Source organism: Pogona vitticeps, chromosome 6, assembly GCF_051106095.1.
Source record: "Pogona vitticeps strain Pit_001003342236 chromosome 6, PviZW2.1, whole genome shotgun sequence".
Taxonomy (NCBI): Eukaryota; Metazoa; Chordata; class Lepidosauria; order Squamata; family Agamidae; genus Pogona; species Pogona vitticeps.
The window spans coordinates 88,177,290-88,189,919 of record NC_135788.1 but is presented as its reverse complement, the minus strand read 5'-3'; the positions used below and the strand labels follow the sequence as shown (position 1 = coordinate 88,189,919).

The 12,630-nt window shown below is 41.5% G+C and overlaps 1 protein-coding gene across 2 annotated transcripts in view; it reads right to left on the bottom strand.

Annotated features, from left to right (window-relative positions):
* Positions 1-12,626, bottom strand: part of NSF (N-ethylmaleimide sensitive factor, vesicle fusing ATPase) — an 81,845-nt gene extending 69,219 nt beyond the window's left edge. For both annotated transcript variants that reach the window (XM_020798010.3, XM_020798009.3), the window contains exon 1: positions 5,436-12,626. In XM_020798010.3, coding sequence (XP_020653669.1) covers positions 5,436-5,447 — 12 coding nt within the window. In that variant the 5' untranslated portion in view covers positions 5,448-12,626. The remainder of the gene's footprint in view (positions 1-5,435) is intronic.
* Positions 12,627-12,630: the final 4 nt, after the last annotated feature.

The following is a 12,630-nucleotide window of genomic DNA, read 5'->3' as shown; positions in this document are numbered from 1 at the left end:
ATAAAAATGTTGAAGAGCACTAGGCCGAGGACTGGACCCTGTGGTACCCTACTTGTTACCTCCTCCCAGTTTGAGAAGGAGCCATTGATAAACACTCTCTGACAGAATGGGTTTGTTTTAAATCAGTTGTTCTATCCTCACCCAGTTAACTATGGGGCACTTGGTCAAAAGCTTTGCTGAAGTCAGGATTCCCACTGTCAAGGCCATCCAATCAAAAATTGAAATAAGATTAGTTTGGCAATATTCGCTTTTGACAAATCCATGCTGATTTCTGGTTGTTCCTAAAAAATTTTCAAGGTGCTTGCATAGTACCTGCTTTAAAATCTGCTCTAGAATTTCCCCTGCAATTGATGTCAGGTTGACGAGTTTGTTGTTTTCAGCTTTCTCCTCCCCCCCCCCTTTTTGAAGAGAGGGACATTAGTCCTCCTCCAATCATCTGGCACTTCACCCATCCATGCTTTCAAGAAAATATTAGACAGTGGGTCTGAGAGTTCTTCAGCCTGTTCCTTCAATACTGTACTCTTGGATGCACTTCAGAGGGCCCTGGAGATGTGAACTTATTCAAAACAATAAGGTATTCAATGACTATTTGTTTATCAATCTCAAGCTGCAGCCCTCTCCCTTCCACTTGTACTTCACATTTGTCTGGATGGTCAAAGACTGTCTCTTGGGGAGGTTAATTAGCTAAAGTACAAATTGAGCATTTCTATCTTTGTCATCTGTTACTGTTCGGCAACAGACAACAAAGTCATTCTATGGGCACATTTAAACCAGTTCTTTGGATCCCAAGTCCCTGTTAGGGAGAATTACCGAGTCTGTTTCTCTTCAATTAATATATGTCCCCTCTGTTTCCTGGACATCTACCATTTCTGCATCTAAGTAGAAAAGGAAAAGGTGACCTGGAGTAAGACTTTCTGAGGCTAAATGGAGACATTTCAAAGGGTGTTGATGAAAGAAAACCTCATGCACAATTTAGTTAATGTGTATACTCAAACACACTTTGCAACTACAGTAGTGCCTCGCAAGACGATGTTAATTCGTTCCACGAAAATCACTGTTAAGCAAAAACCGTCTTGCAAAACAAGTTTTCCCATTGGAATGCATAGAAAACCTGATAATCCGTTTCAATGGGAACAGATTGTCATCATAAAGCGAAAACTGCCATAGGAAACATTGTTCAGCGAAACGTGGTTCCCAAGCAAAGACAGCCGTCTAACGAAACAGAGACCATTAAAAGACTCGTATAGCAAAGCAAGACCAAGCTGTCAAAAACATTGTAAAGCGAAAAACAGGGACCTAAAATTTAACCATCTTGCGAGGCAAGGTCCCTAACATCGTAAAGAGAAAATCGCACATAGGAAACATTGTTAAACGAAGCACAAGACTGCTCCGAAAACCTCATTGTAAAGTGAATTCGTCGTTATGCAAAGCAATTGTCTTGCGAGGCACCACTATACTATATACCACTGCAATCTTGATGTTGCTGAGTCATAACCTAGTTTTAGCGTAAGTGCAGGACTGCTTGCTGAACTTGCTAACTGACTAAAGAAACTCAACCCAAATTCCTAGCTCTGTAATCCAGGCCGTATTGTGTTAATGGGTGTGTAAGGCTGTAACAGCAAGGAATATTTTTACAGTTCATCTGCTCAGGGGAAAATGTCAGAAAGTATGCCGTCTATGAGGGATAGGTCAGTTGGGTGAAAATTAAAACCTGTTTCTAAGGACAATTACAAAATGTCCCCAGGAAGAGTGGAAAGTCGGCTAAGAAACAAGAGGGGAAGGGGAAGGTAGGTGAAGTCAGAGAACTGAAACTAATAAGAGAGAGAAAGCTACTCTATAGGCTAACGGCTGACAGCATAGGGAGAAAAAGAGAGAAAAGTGTTGTGAAGGATAGCTAGGAGATGGTGGCTGTAAGGATGAGGAACAGTTGGCAGAATATGGAACTGAAGTCAGTATATTTAGATCAAAACCTTGCATAAGCTAAGAAGGGGAGCATCTATGCATGACTAACAGTAAAGAATCCTCTTCAGACAAAAAGGGTTTAGAGACTGGGGAGCAGAAGAGCATGAGAGTTGATAGTCTAGACCCTGACAGGTTGTCTGAACTTCTAAAGACTGCAAAGAAAGGGAATTTTGCCAGCAGTAAATTCTTCCATCACTGCAGTATGGTGACTTGCCAATTCTATCCATATGGTGAAAGACAAGAAGCAGGATGAGAGATGCCGACCTTCACATATTGGTTAGAACCAACTAGCCAATTTGGGAGTGTTGGACTTGTTTTTATTTGGAAGCTTTCTCCATTTAGAATAGATACTGTGAAAGGAAGCAATTTTTAGTATTGACACTGCCTGTATAAATACAATTGGCTGCTCATTTTAGTGTCGATAAGTAAGGACCAGGGAACTTCTTGTTTCTATGCAGAATAAGCTTAGTCAGTGTCTTTCACCTTCAAAATGTTACGTAAAATCCAGAGCTGTTATGTGGTTCAACTTACACAAGCTGCCAAATTTAAATTATGTATCATGAAAGAACAGAAAAACCTCTCAGAAAACTGTTAATTTTAAGTCAGCTGTTGAATGATGCAGGGTTGTAAACAGCCACTTACCGGTATCTATGGCACTTAATAGCTGATTTTAGGAAAGCGGGCAAAGAAGCTCTTTAATTGTTAGGAAAGCCCTGCCCCTGGTATTAGGGTGGGCACAAATGATCAAAGTTGCAATCTTACCAGCAGGGAGGTCAATCCTACTGATCTGGCAAGGAATTAAATACACAGAAATAAGCTGTATCCCATCTAAGTCAGAAACAAGTATTCACATAATTTTTCTCAGACAGTTGCAGAGGAAGAAGATACTCTCTGGAAAAGTTGGACAGCACATCTAGGGCAACATGGTATTTTTTTATTATTATTACTGTACTAGAATGTCAATCCTAGTCAAATCCAATTTAAGCTTTTTTCACAAATTTCAAATGAAGAACCTAGTTTCTGTGAGAGATTATATACATTACGACATACTCGGTCTCATCAGACACCATTTTTCAATCTACACAATGAGAATTTTCCACTTAGACACATTCCTTGTTTACCTAAGAAGCAGCTGAACTTTTTCAATCAATAAGGCTAAACACCTGCTCCACACAAAGCTTATAAGCAGACCTGAAAATACATTCCATAACAGGATCTACATGTACATGTAGCAACATGACCTCTTGGGCACTTAATGGAAATAGAAATACTTCCAACTTCATGAAAATCAAAGGGGTAGATACAAATGCACTAGACTAGAGCAAGGGCAGGCAACCTGTGACACTTCAGATGTTGGACTGCAGCCTTCGTTGCCTTTGATTACCAACAATGATTTCAGAAGCTGATGGACCCAGAAGTCCAACAATCCCTAGAGGTGCATGGATTGGCCACTCTGGATCTTTCAAGCTCCCCAGTTATCATTTCTAACCTGAAAGAGCTAGTCCCAGTTCTGTTTTTACACTGAGCAATGGAGATTGCCCATGTAGCTCTAGGACCACAGATAGGACCAGGCATAAGAATACAAGAAGAGCCACATAGGATCTTCAAGGATAGTAGGAGGGTTTAGAAAGCCTTGTATTTTCTGAATCCTTTTAGAATTCTAAAGTTTCCCAACACAAATGGGACTAGCTTACTGATAATTAGAGCATGTCACATGCTAACTTGGGACCTTTTTTTCCCCCTCTCAATTAAATTACACTAACCAAACTGGGGGGGTGGGATGTCTTTAGACCTGGTTTTTGTCCCAAGTAGTTTTTACCTCTTTAAAACAGCCTTGTGCCTGGAAGGGAGCTGAAATCTGGGGACAATGTAATAAAATGCCTACCCTGCATGACTGTGCCTTTATGAATTATGCAATAAAACCCAACTCTGGGTAAAATGTCGTCTCTGCCTAAATGATGTTTAACAAATCTTACCAACACTGTCTGCAACTTCCAAAGATAGGATTTTTTCATTTCTGTATCACCAGCCAGTGGAAATCTGCCACATTAATTTTTAATAAAACTCCTTTGCATTAAATTATTTTTATGCTTCCAGAATTCCAAGTGCTTTTCTCACACCACAATACATGCCACTTTTGTGTTACATATAAGGCTTTTCCAGTCTGTAGGGCACAAGAACTTAATATTGTTAGGACCTGAAGAATCACCTTTCTCCTTTATTATTGGGAGGTTACTTTTAGTAATACAGGCCTATGCATCTCTAAAATTTAAAAAAAAAGCATTTAAGAAAAAGGCGGACCAGCTCTACATAAGTACATTTTACTTGTTTTTCCCCCAATCGTTTCACTATTAATTCCATCTGCGTTCATTTTAGAAGACACCAAATGCTAGGCACATGTTGGGCCACTAGACAAATAAAGCCACAGAAATCTGACATCACTGTAACCACCACCAGCATCACCATCACCTCAGAAGCAACTTAAGTCTTTGCCAATCAGATGTACATTGCAGTAAAGGGATTCACTGCATAAACAGCTTGAGCCTCCCACTTTCTTCACACACTAGATACTCCTGTTCCAAATGGAGGAAGCAACATATAGTGACAAGAGCTTATTACTCAGAGGTCACCCCCAGAATATTAATCATTAGGGAGAAGCACCTCAGCATTAATTGGACAGGATGTCCCTCTTCCTGCAATGCTGTATTTAGAGAGTAACAGATGGAGGAGAAGGGCAAGTTTTTGCCAACCTATCTTCGAGGAAAGCCATCTATTTCAAGAATAGCCCTTATCCCTTCCTTCCAGTGTCCTCGTTCTTAGTACACTCTGGTGCAGTAATCTGAAGACTGAGACTGGAGGGAGAGATGGCAAAGAGCCACTCGCACAAGAAAGATGCTCGGGAAGGAATTCTATTTTATTAATCACAGACAAGTGTCGGCTTTAGGAACACAGCAAGCAAAGAAATGAAAAGGGCTTCATCCCGAGATTGCTGATTCTTCCCCCCCCTCCCCATTGAGGCACAAAAATAACTCGATTATTTTTAACAGGTAAATCTACCACTGCTGGGTCTCTATAATGCGAAGAGTTGTATCAATATATTCCGATTAAATAAACTTCCTTTAAAAATTAAAAATTCTGTTTTCGTCCCACAAGTCAAGTTCCTTCACGGCATCCCCATTAAGATCACTGCCCTGTACAATAGCGACTGCCACCCTCCACCTATAACTTAAATGGGATTTCGCAGCCAAGGAGCAGTAAATTCGAACTCGGGGTCCTTCTTGTCCAAATTCAACACTCTGCTCGCTACAGCCGAAGAGCGAACCGGGTATTTCCCCAGGAGAGAGAGAACTATTGTTAGGCGAGCTGCCACAGTGAATGCAGCCATAGCAAAAAAGAAGAAAAAAAATGAGGAAAGGGCGTCGAGTTAACTGACACGTCACTACCCCCCACCTTCCACTCCACCATTCACTCACCCGGGCCGCCATCTTGTTCCGCCGATGCCGACGGAGCTACTGACAAAAAAACAGAGACCCCGCGAAAGCCGCCGAGCAGAGAAGAGAGAAGTACGTAGAACGTCGGAGGCGGGACCAATTCGTGCTCCTCCCCCTTCCCACCTCTCACGCTAGCTATCTTTTCTTTTCCACCCGCCTATAGAACCGGGTCAAGGGATGTTTAATAGCATCCCGCTTCTCGTGTACTAGCACGACACCTTTAAGATCCAAAAACATGCTCCCCAGTTAACACAAAGGTTCATACACATATATAGCACAAGCGAAGGAGGGGAATTGTTTCTTCTCTAGAGAAGGAAAACATATTGATATATACTTACAGTCCCCACTTTAATGCATGGGGGGAAATAAATATATAAACCCTAAGCATAGAAGCTTACAATATAAAAAGCCTGCATCATAAGCTTCTGGAAATACAGACGTTGGTTTCTATGTCCTTACTAAAAGGATGTGTTTCTTATGGAGACAGGAAGTTAAAATCTACATCCCACCAACTTTTTCTGTGTTACTAGATTACGATGTAAAAATATGGAAGAGAACCGGAAGAGAATAGTGTGGTACATATTGCTTTAGAAAACCATATTTGAATATTCCTCAAGGCAAATGTAGAAACTGGCCATGGATATCGATTCTAATTAAGTTGGTTTTGGGATCGAACTTCAAACAGCGGCCCCTCTCATTAATAAGAAGATAGATATACTGTAGGTTCATGTTCTCTGAACCCCAGGCTTTACTTATTTGAAAAACCGAATGTTGTTTGAGTTGTTGAACACTTTAAACATTTATGGGGCGAGCCATGTTATTTGTTGTGGGATAATATAACAAAAACAATCTATGCACCATAGAACTTCAGTGTTTTAAATACCAATTTACCATTGCAAATTCCAGAAAATATGAAGTACTCTCTTCTTTGCAAGCTGGAGGACACTAAACATAGGAGGGAGTATAATGTAATTTATTCTGAATATTGCACGTTGTGGGGCAGGCAGAGGATTTTCAACAATCCTGCTTTACAGTTTGATTTCTGTTTGTTGTTGCTACATATTCAAATGTTACTGTTAGTCCCCTTGGAATTTAAGTGTTGGCAACAAGGCAGGATGGAAATGTAAGTAACAAACAATTTCCTCCACGAAGTCCTACTCTGGCACTTTGTACTGGCATGGAGTTAATTTTGTCTCTCAACTGTTATGTCAGTGAAGGATACGCTCTGTCAAGCGAGTAAACCTTTTAATATGGCCCTGCTTTTAGATGTGGACTGTATTTTGACTGTCTACAGAAAAGTCTAGTTAGCTAAATATGGAGCGGCTCATCCTCAGACATCTGGCCAGTTGCATTATTACAAGATACAGTACCTAATGTGGTGTAATCCATAATGGACTAGGACTCAGGAGACCTGATTTGAATCCCTTTTCAGCCATTGAAACTCACTGGGGATCTAGAACTAGTAAAACCACTCCTTATATATCTCACTTACCTTGAAAGACCAATTAGGGTTGCTATAAATAAGTTCTAATTTTACTTATTAGAACCAACTTATTACAACAACTGTTATTATTATGCTGCTGCTGCCCGAGGATAAAAAAGTACAATTTAACATTTCTACCTCCATCAGACTACATGCATCAGCATACTACAATCCTGCAATGTAGGCCACTGTTATTCTAAAACAGTGGTTCCCAACCATGGGTCCCCAGGTGTTCTTGGACTACAATCCCCAGAAGCCCCCACCACTTGCTGTGCTGGCCTGGATTTCTGGGATATGTAGTACAAGAACTTCTGGAGACCCAAGGTTAAGAGCCACTGTTCTAGTACTTATCAGGTAGATAACTGTTCTGAGGGAAAATGCTTAAAAATCCTCCCATGTAGCCTACTGTTAATATTGCAGGATAGAGATAGGACTAACATTGATGAGAAACATGGCAGGCCACTTACTTGAACCATAAATAATTCCCTACAACTTGCAGGACTCTGAGTGAGTAAAATCTGAAATGTTACTACCTGATTCGCTTTTTTATTATTTTAAGGGTTGAAGAGACATGGTACTGCATGTTGATTCTTTCCAGATTTGACTGGGGAAAAACTCTGGCCAGCACAGCAAAGGGTGAAGTCTTCTGGGAATTGCAGTTCAGTAACACCTGGGTGATCGAAGGTTGGGAACCCACTGTGCTAGAGGCTATGAGAGAGGTGGAGAAAAGAGATTAGGACTGTTCTCAGCTGCTGTCGTTAAACTCTAGGCGAGGGAGCTTAGGAGCAAGGAGAAGAGAAGCAATGTTTGTTCCAAACTCTTGAATGGAGAATCGCCAACCAGCTCTTCAGTCAATGAGACAAGAGCATATCCACACTCTCTGATGTCAGTTGCTTTCACCTAATTGAGAGACAGTTCCACACCCTGATCTAGCTGGTGCTGTAGGACAATGGGAGATGGCTAAGAATTTCCCAGCTGCCATGTCCGTGAGAAATCTACAGTTATCCTAACATAAATGCAGTATTATGTTGTTTGTCATAATTTGCATACGGTCTTCCAGACTAGAGAGGAAGATAGCTGTCTACAAATAAGGGACTGATCATAGGGGGTTGATTATCATCAAGGGGATTAATTATCATAGTCAGATCATGTTCTATTGCCTGTTTCCCAGGACCAAATGGACTTTTGAGAGCCAGAGGTTGGTAGTTCGATTCCTCACTGTGCCTCCCGGATGAACAGCCAACCTGTGTGGCTTTGGGCAAGCTACACAGTCTCAGGGTGCCCCCAGAAGAAGGGCATGGTAAACCACTTTTTATACCTGAAAAAGAGTTGCCATGAGTCAGAATTGACGATGCCACATGATGATGATGGTGATGATTGTGTGTGTATGTGTGTAAGAGAGAGAAAGAGAAACCAAGAGCCAGTCTTCTTTGACTAATTATTCCTGTAAGAATCTTTTCTTGCGCCAAGCACATTTTATTGTATTGGTCAGTGACATTTCAGAAGAAGAATGCCAAAAACTCCCTTACTCTTGCTTGCTGCAGAGAATGTTCATGGAGCAGCTGGTGCAGTAGCATTGATAAATCTGTACAGACTGATCTATGCTTGCCTGGATGGGTCCGAAGTTCACAGGAATCCAATGTAAATGGACTTGCGCTTGAAACATGTGCAAGAATATATGGGAAGGTATATGGGGCATTTGTACTGCAGTACAATGCAGTCTAAGAATGAAATTGAGATACAGTATTTAAGGAGTGCTTTTATCTGTTCCACCCTGGACCCTCAATGAGTTTCTATGCCTGAACCCAGATCTCCTGAGTTCTAGTCCATTACTGTATCTGCTGTACCAGACTGGGTATCGCATAGCAGAAGCACCGTAATTAAGAAGAATAAATTCTTCATTAACTGTTCTAGGGAGAATATAAAAATCACTTTGGTAGGTATTGCTCACAGAAGGTCTGTTTGGTTTATTTGTTAGGCAAGTGCTGCACAGAAACAACAACAAAAAACATAAATCCCTCTCTTTAGCCTCACAATATAAAAAAATAGGCCAGCATTTTATTTCCAACCACAGCCACTCAGTGGTCTCTAGAAGGTCACAAGTAATGAGTAAAAGTGGAAACGGGCAGTTTGATATTAGTAATCTTTTTTTCCTGAATGTCACTGCCATGCCTCATGGCAAAAATTCAGTCTATTGTAGTCTGCAATGGTCATACTGCAGTATTTGGGTTGCTGCTGTTAACTCACATGAACAGGAAGAGCTGTAGTGCACAGGAATACATATACATTGTGCTCTGTGTGTAAGCATATATATTGTATATGCTTTAAAAGCCTGTTAATTTAAAATAGTGTTTTCCTTCTTTGATTTTTGAGAACAATCAGACTTCCCAAGGTCATACATCACATAACAGTACCATGAATTTAGGGCAGATTTACAATATTTTTTGAAGAATGTTTTGGATGAAATGAGACATTACTGTGGAGAAGCAGGGAAAAACATCACCATGGAAACCAGAATTCTAACAAAAGCAGCACATTCTGCAATCTTTTTCTCAGCACCATGTTAACTTCAAGCATGCTGTTGGGAATGGAGATCTGGAAGATGTACAAACATGCATGGCAAGAAATACTGGGCATGGACAAATAGTAGAGCAGCTAAACCTAGAAGCATTTGGTTCAAAACTCACCATTGCCATTAACTCTTTAGGTGACCTTGATTAATTTATTATTCAAATTTATGTCCTGTCTTTCCATCAATGAGCTAAGGGTAGATGGATATGCCTCTCCTCCACCCCACTTTATTGTTACAACAACTCTGGGACGTAGGCATGGTTGAGAAAGAGTGACTGGTCCAAGGTCACCTAGTGAATGTTCTGGCTCAGTGGATAATAGAATTTGGCTCACCTCAGCTTGGTACTTTTTTCTTAGCCCTCCACTTGCAATAGGGGCAATAACACTGACCTATTTAAAATGTTTTTATAATAAGTATTGAGAGAATGTGTGTGTTAAATGCATTAGACAAGAATTATAATTAATAATTAAGTGTCACAAAGTCAAATTTGATTTCTGGTGACCTTTCCAGGGTTTTTAGCTAAAAAGAATTTAGAAGTGGTTTGACCATTCCCTTCTTCTGGGGGCATCCTGGGACTATGCAGCTTGCTGAAGGCCACACAGGTGGGCATGAAACTTCATCAGCTTCATACATTCCAGATGATCTCAGTTGGCTGTCTCTTCTGGTAGACAGAACAGAGATGTGAACTCTCTATTCTGCCATCTCCACAACCAGGCAGTCCAACTCATGGAGCTGTATCAGATCTTTCAGAAAACATCCACCAGTCTAACAATATGTATTGATACCATCTCCTATTAGTTAGTGTTGGAGGATGATGCCATTTTTGAATCTTAATGACTTCTAAATCAATTTGTGCCCTGCAGCTCCCATCATTTCTCTCCACTCACACTGCTGCCTAGACCCAGTAAGATTGGGAGTCCAGCAACATGTAGAGGGCTATATATTCCTAAATCATGACTTATATGGCAACCTGTGGTCTAAGTGGGAAGACTGTATTTCAAAATGGCAGGATTAAGCACATCTCCCTGCCAGACCATAGGTAATCTATAATGGTTCCATTATTTACTTTGGCTAGCAGAAAATTACTTGCATTGCCTATGTTAATGGTTTCAAAGGTTCTTGATTTGAAAGGATTGTCCATTTATCTCCTGTATGGACATTTAATTATACTTGCAATAGACTGTATTTTATTTTATTGTTGTAAGAAGGAGAACGAGAGAGAAAACCCTCTCTCAAGAGTGCCGTCCCTCCCGTCAATGGCTGAAAAAGAAAGCCAGACCCCCTACCTGTTCCCCCACCTAGAAAGACAAGACTTCCTGGACCCAACCCGGGGATTTTAGAGGAAGATTTGAAAGGACTAACGGTTACAGAGACTGGGATTACAGTATATTGGCAGGTGCGGGACAAAAAAAGGTGGGAGGTGGTGGAGATGGGGTTAAGGGATATAAGGAAGGATGGAGGGGGGTTGCCAGAAGGCAAGGAATGGATTTGGGTGGAAGACCCCTGGACAGGAAGGACGGAAAAGCTGAAGGTCTCTAAGGAAGAGGCAGATGCATGGAGGAGGAGAGAACTGAACCCCAAACCATCTTACTGGGGTGAGAGAGAAACAAAGGAGCGGTGGAGGAGATTAAGGGAGGAGAAGGAAAGGGTGGAGAACGCTGGGGGAGACTTGAATGGGGGATCTGGGAGACCCAACAGAGGGGATTCTTGGAACCCTGTGACAGATGGGGGAGCATGGCTGGGTGGACCATCGAGATGAGGATACCATCCCCTTGTTGGAAGGAGAAAGGGGATTGGTATTAGCCCCTGACACTCCTCTTGAGTGGCCAGGTCCTTGGAATGACCAGAGTGGAAATCCTTTTAAGTTAGAAGAATGGAAACCTGTTGTCTAAGGGGGAGAATGGAATACATTTGTGGACACTGGACTCTTGTTAATTTTTCTTAGGCATCCTTCAGTCTCGAAAGACCATGGTACAGTAATGTGCTCTGTATGAGTGTCCTCTCCAGAGCACCAAGCCTGGGTAGAATAATATGGAGGACAGTCTGTTACCCAACCAGCAAATCCCCCCTCTCCACATCGCTGAAATAGTCCAATGGAAAGCAAGAGCCAATACAACTGGTTCCAGCAACGTCGCAGGAGTTGCCAGAATGACACGAACTGCCTCCAGGACTCCAGCTCCGGATTTTGCTCGAGGTTAATGCCTGAAGCCTTTTCCATCAGTGGATATAACCACAAGGCAGTGGAGGTTTGAAATCGGAGTTTTTCTTCTTCTAAATGGGCTGCCTTCCAAGGCTGAGGAGCCCCACCTACCCGGTACTCTTGTTAAACAACCCAAGAAGTGTCACCCATTTCAAAAAACAAGAGAACTGGTGCTTTATTTGAATCAGAGAAGGAGCTAACCACTGAACCTTCACAATTGTATTGCAAAAATTTTATTTATTTTTAATAAATTCCTACCTAGAAAATTGTAATGGCCTTTATCTGAATGTAGCAAAATTGGCCTAATTCTGAGGCCTTCGGGTTGAGTTTACTACCCTGTCCTGATCTAATCAACACATTTACTTTCCAGACAGAGTGTTTTTGCTCTCAAGGGAACAGATACTGTATTTCCAGGAACAGTGGCTTCGCCCTCGTTGTATTAGTGCAACAATCCCTGAAAACCTTTAAATGGCATCGCAATGAATGGGATTTTAATTGACTCGCAAAAAAATAAAAAATAAATAAAACACCAGCTAAAATGCGAGTCTGACCTGAATTGTGAAGTATCTTAATCCACCCTTCTTACTCTAGGTGCCGAGGCAATTCACAGCAGCGAAAACCCTTCTCTCACACATAATTAGCTACGTGCATATATTTAAAAGATACTGAGGGGGGGGGGGGACTTGAAATGTACTGCACAACTACTACACCGCTCAAACCAAGCCGCTACAGCTTTGGCGAAACGTACTGTAGTCAAGCGTACAGTACACAGCAAGCACAAGCCCCGCCTTTTATAGTATCCTAGCAACAGCAACCCAATCACAGTCCGCTCTTTGCCTATACAAAAAACTACATTTCCCAGGTAACACTGTCCCTTCATGCAACAGCCGATCGCTTGACCATAGAGACAAAAATTACCCTC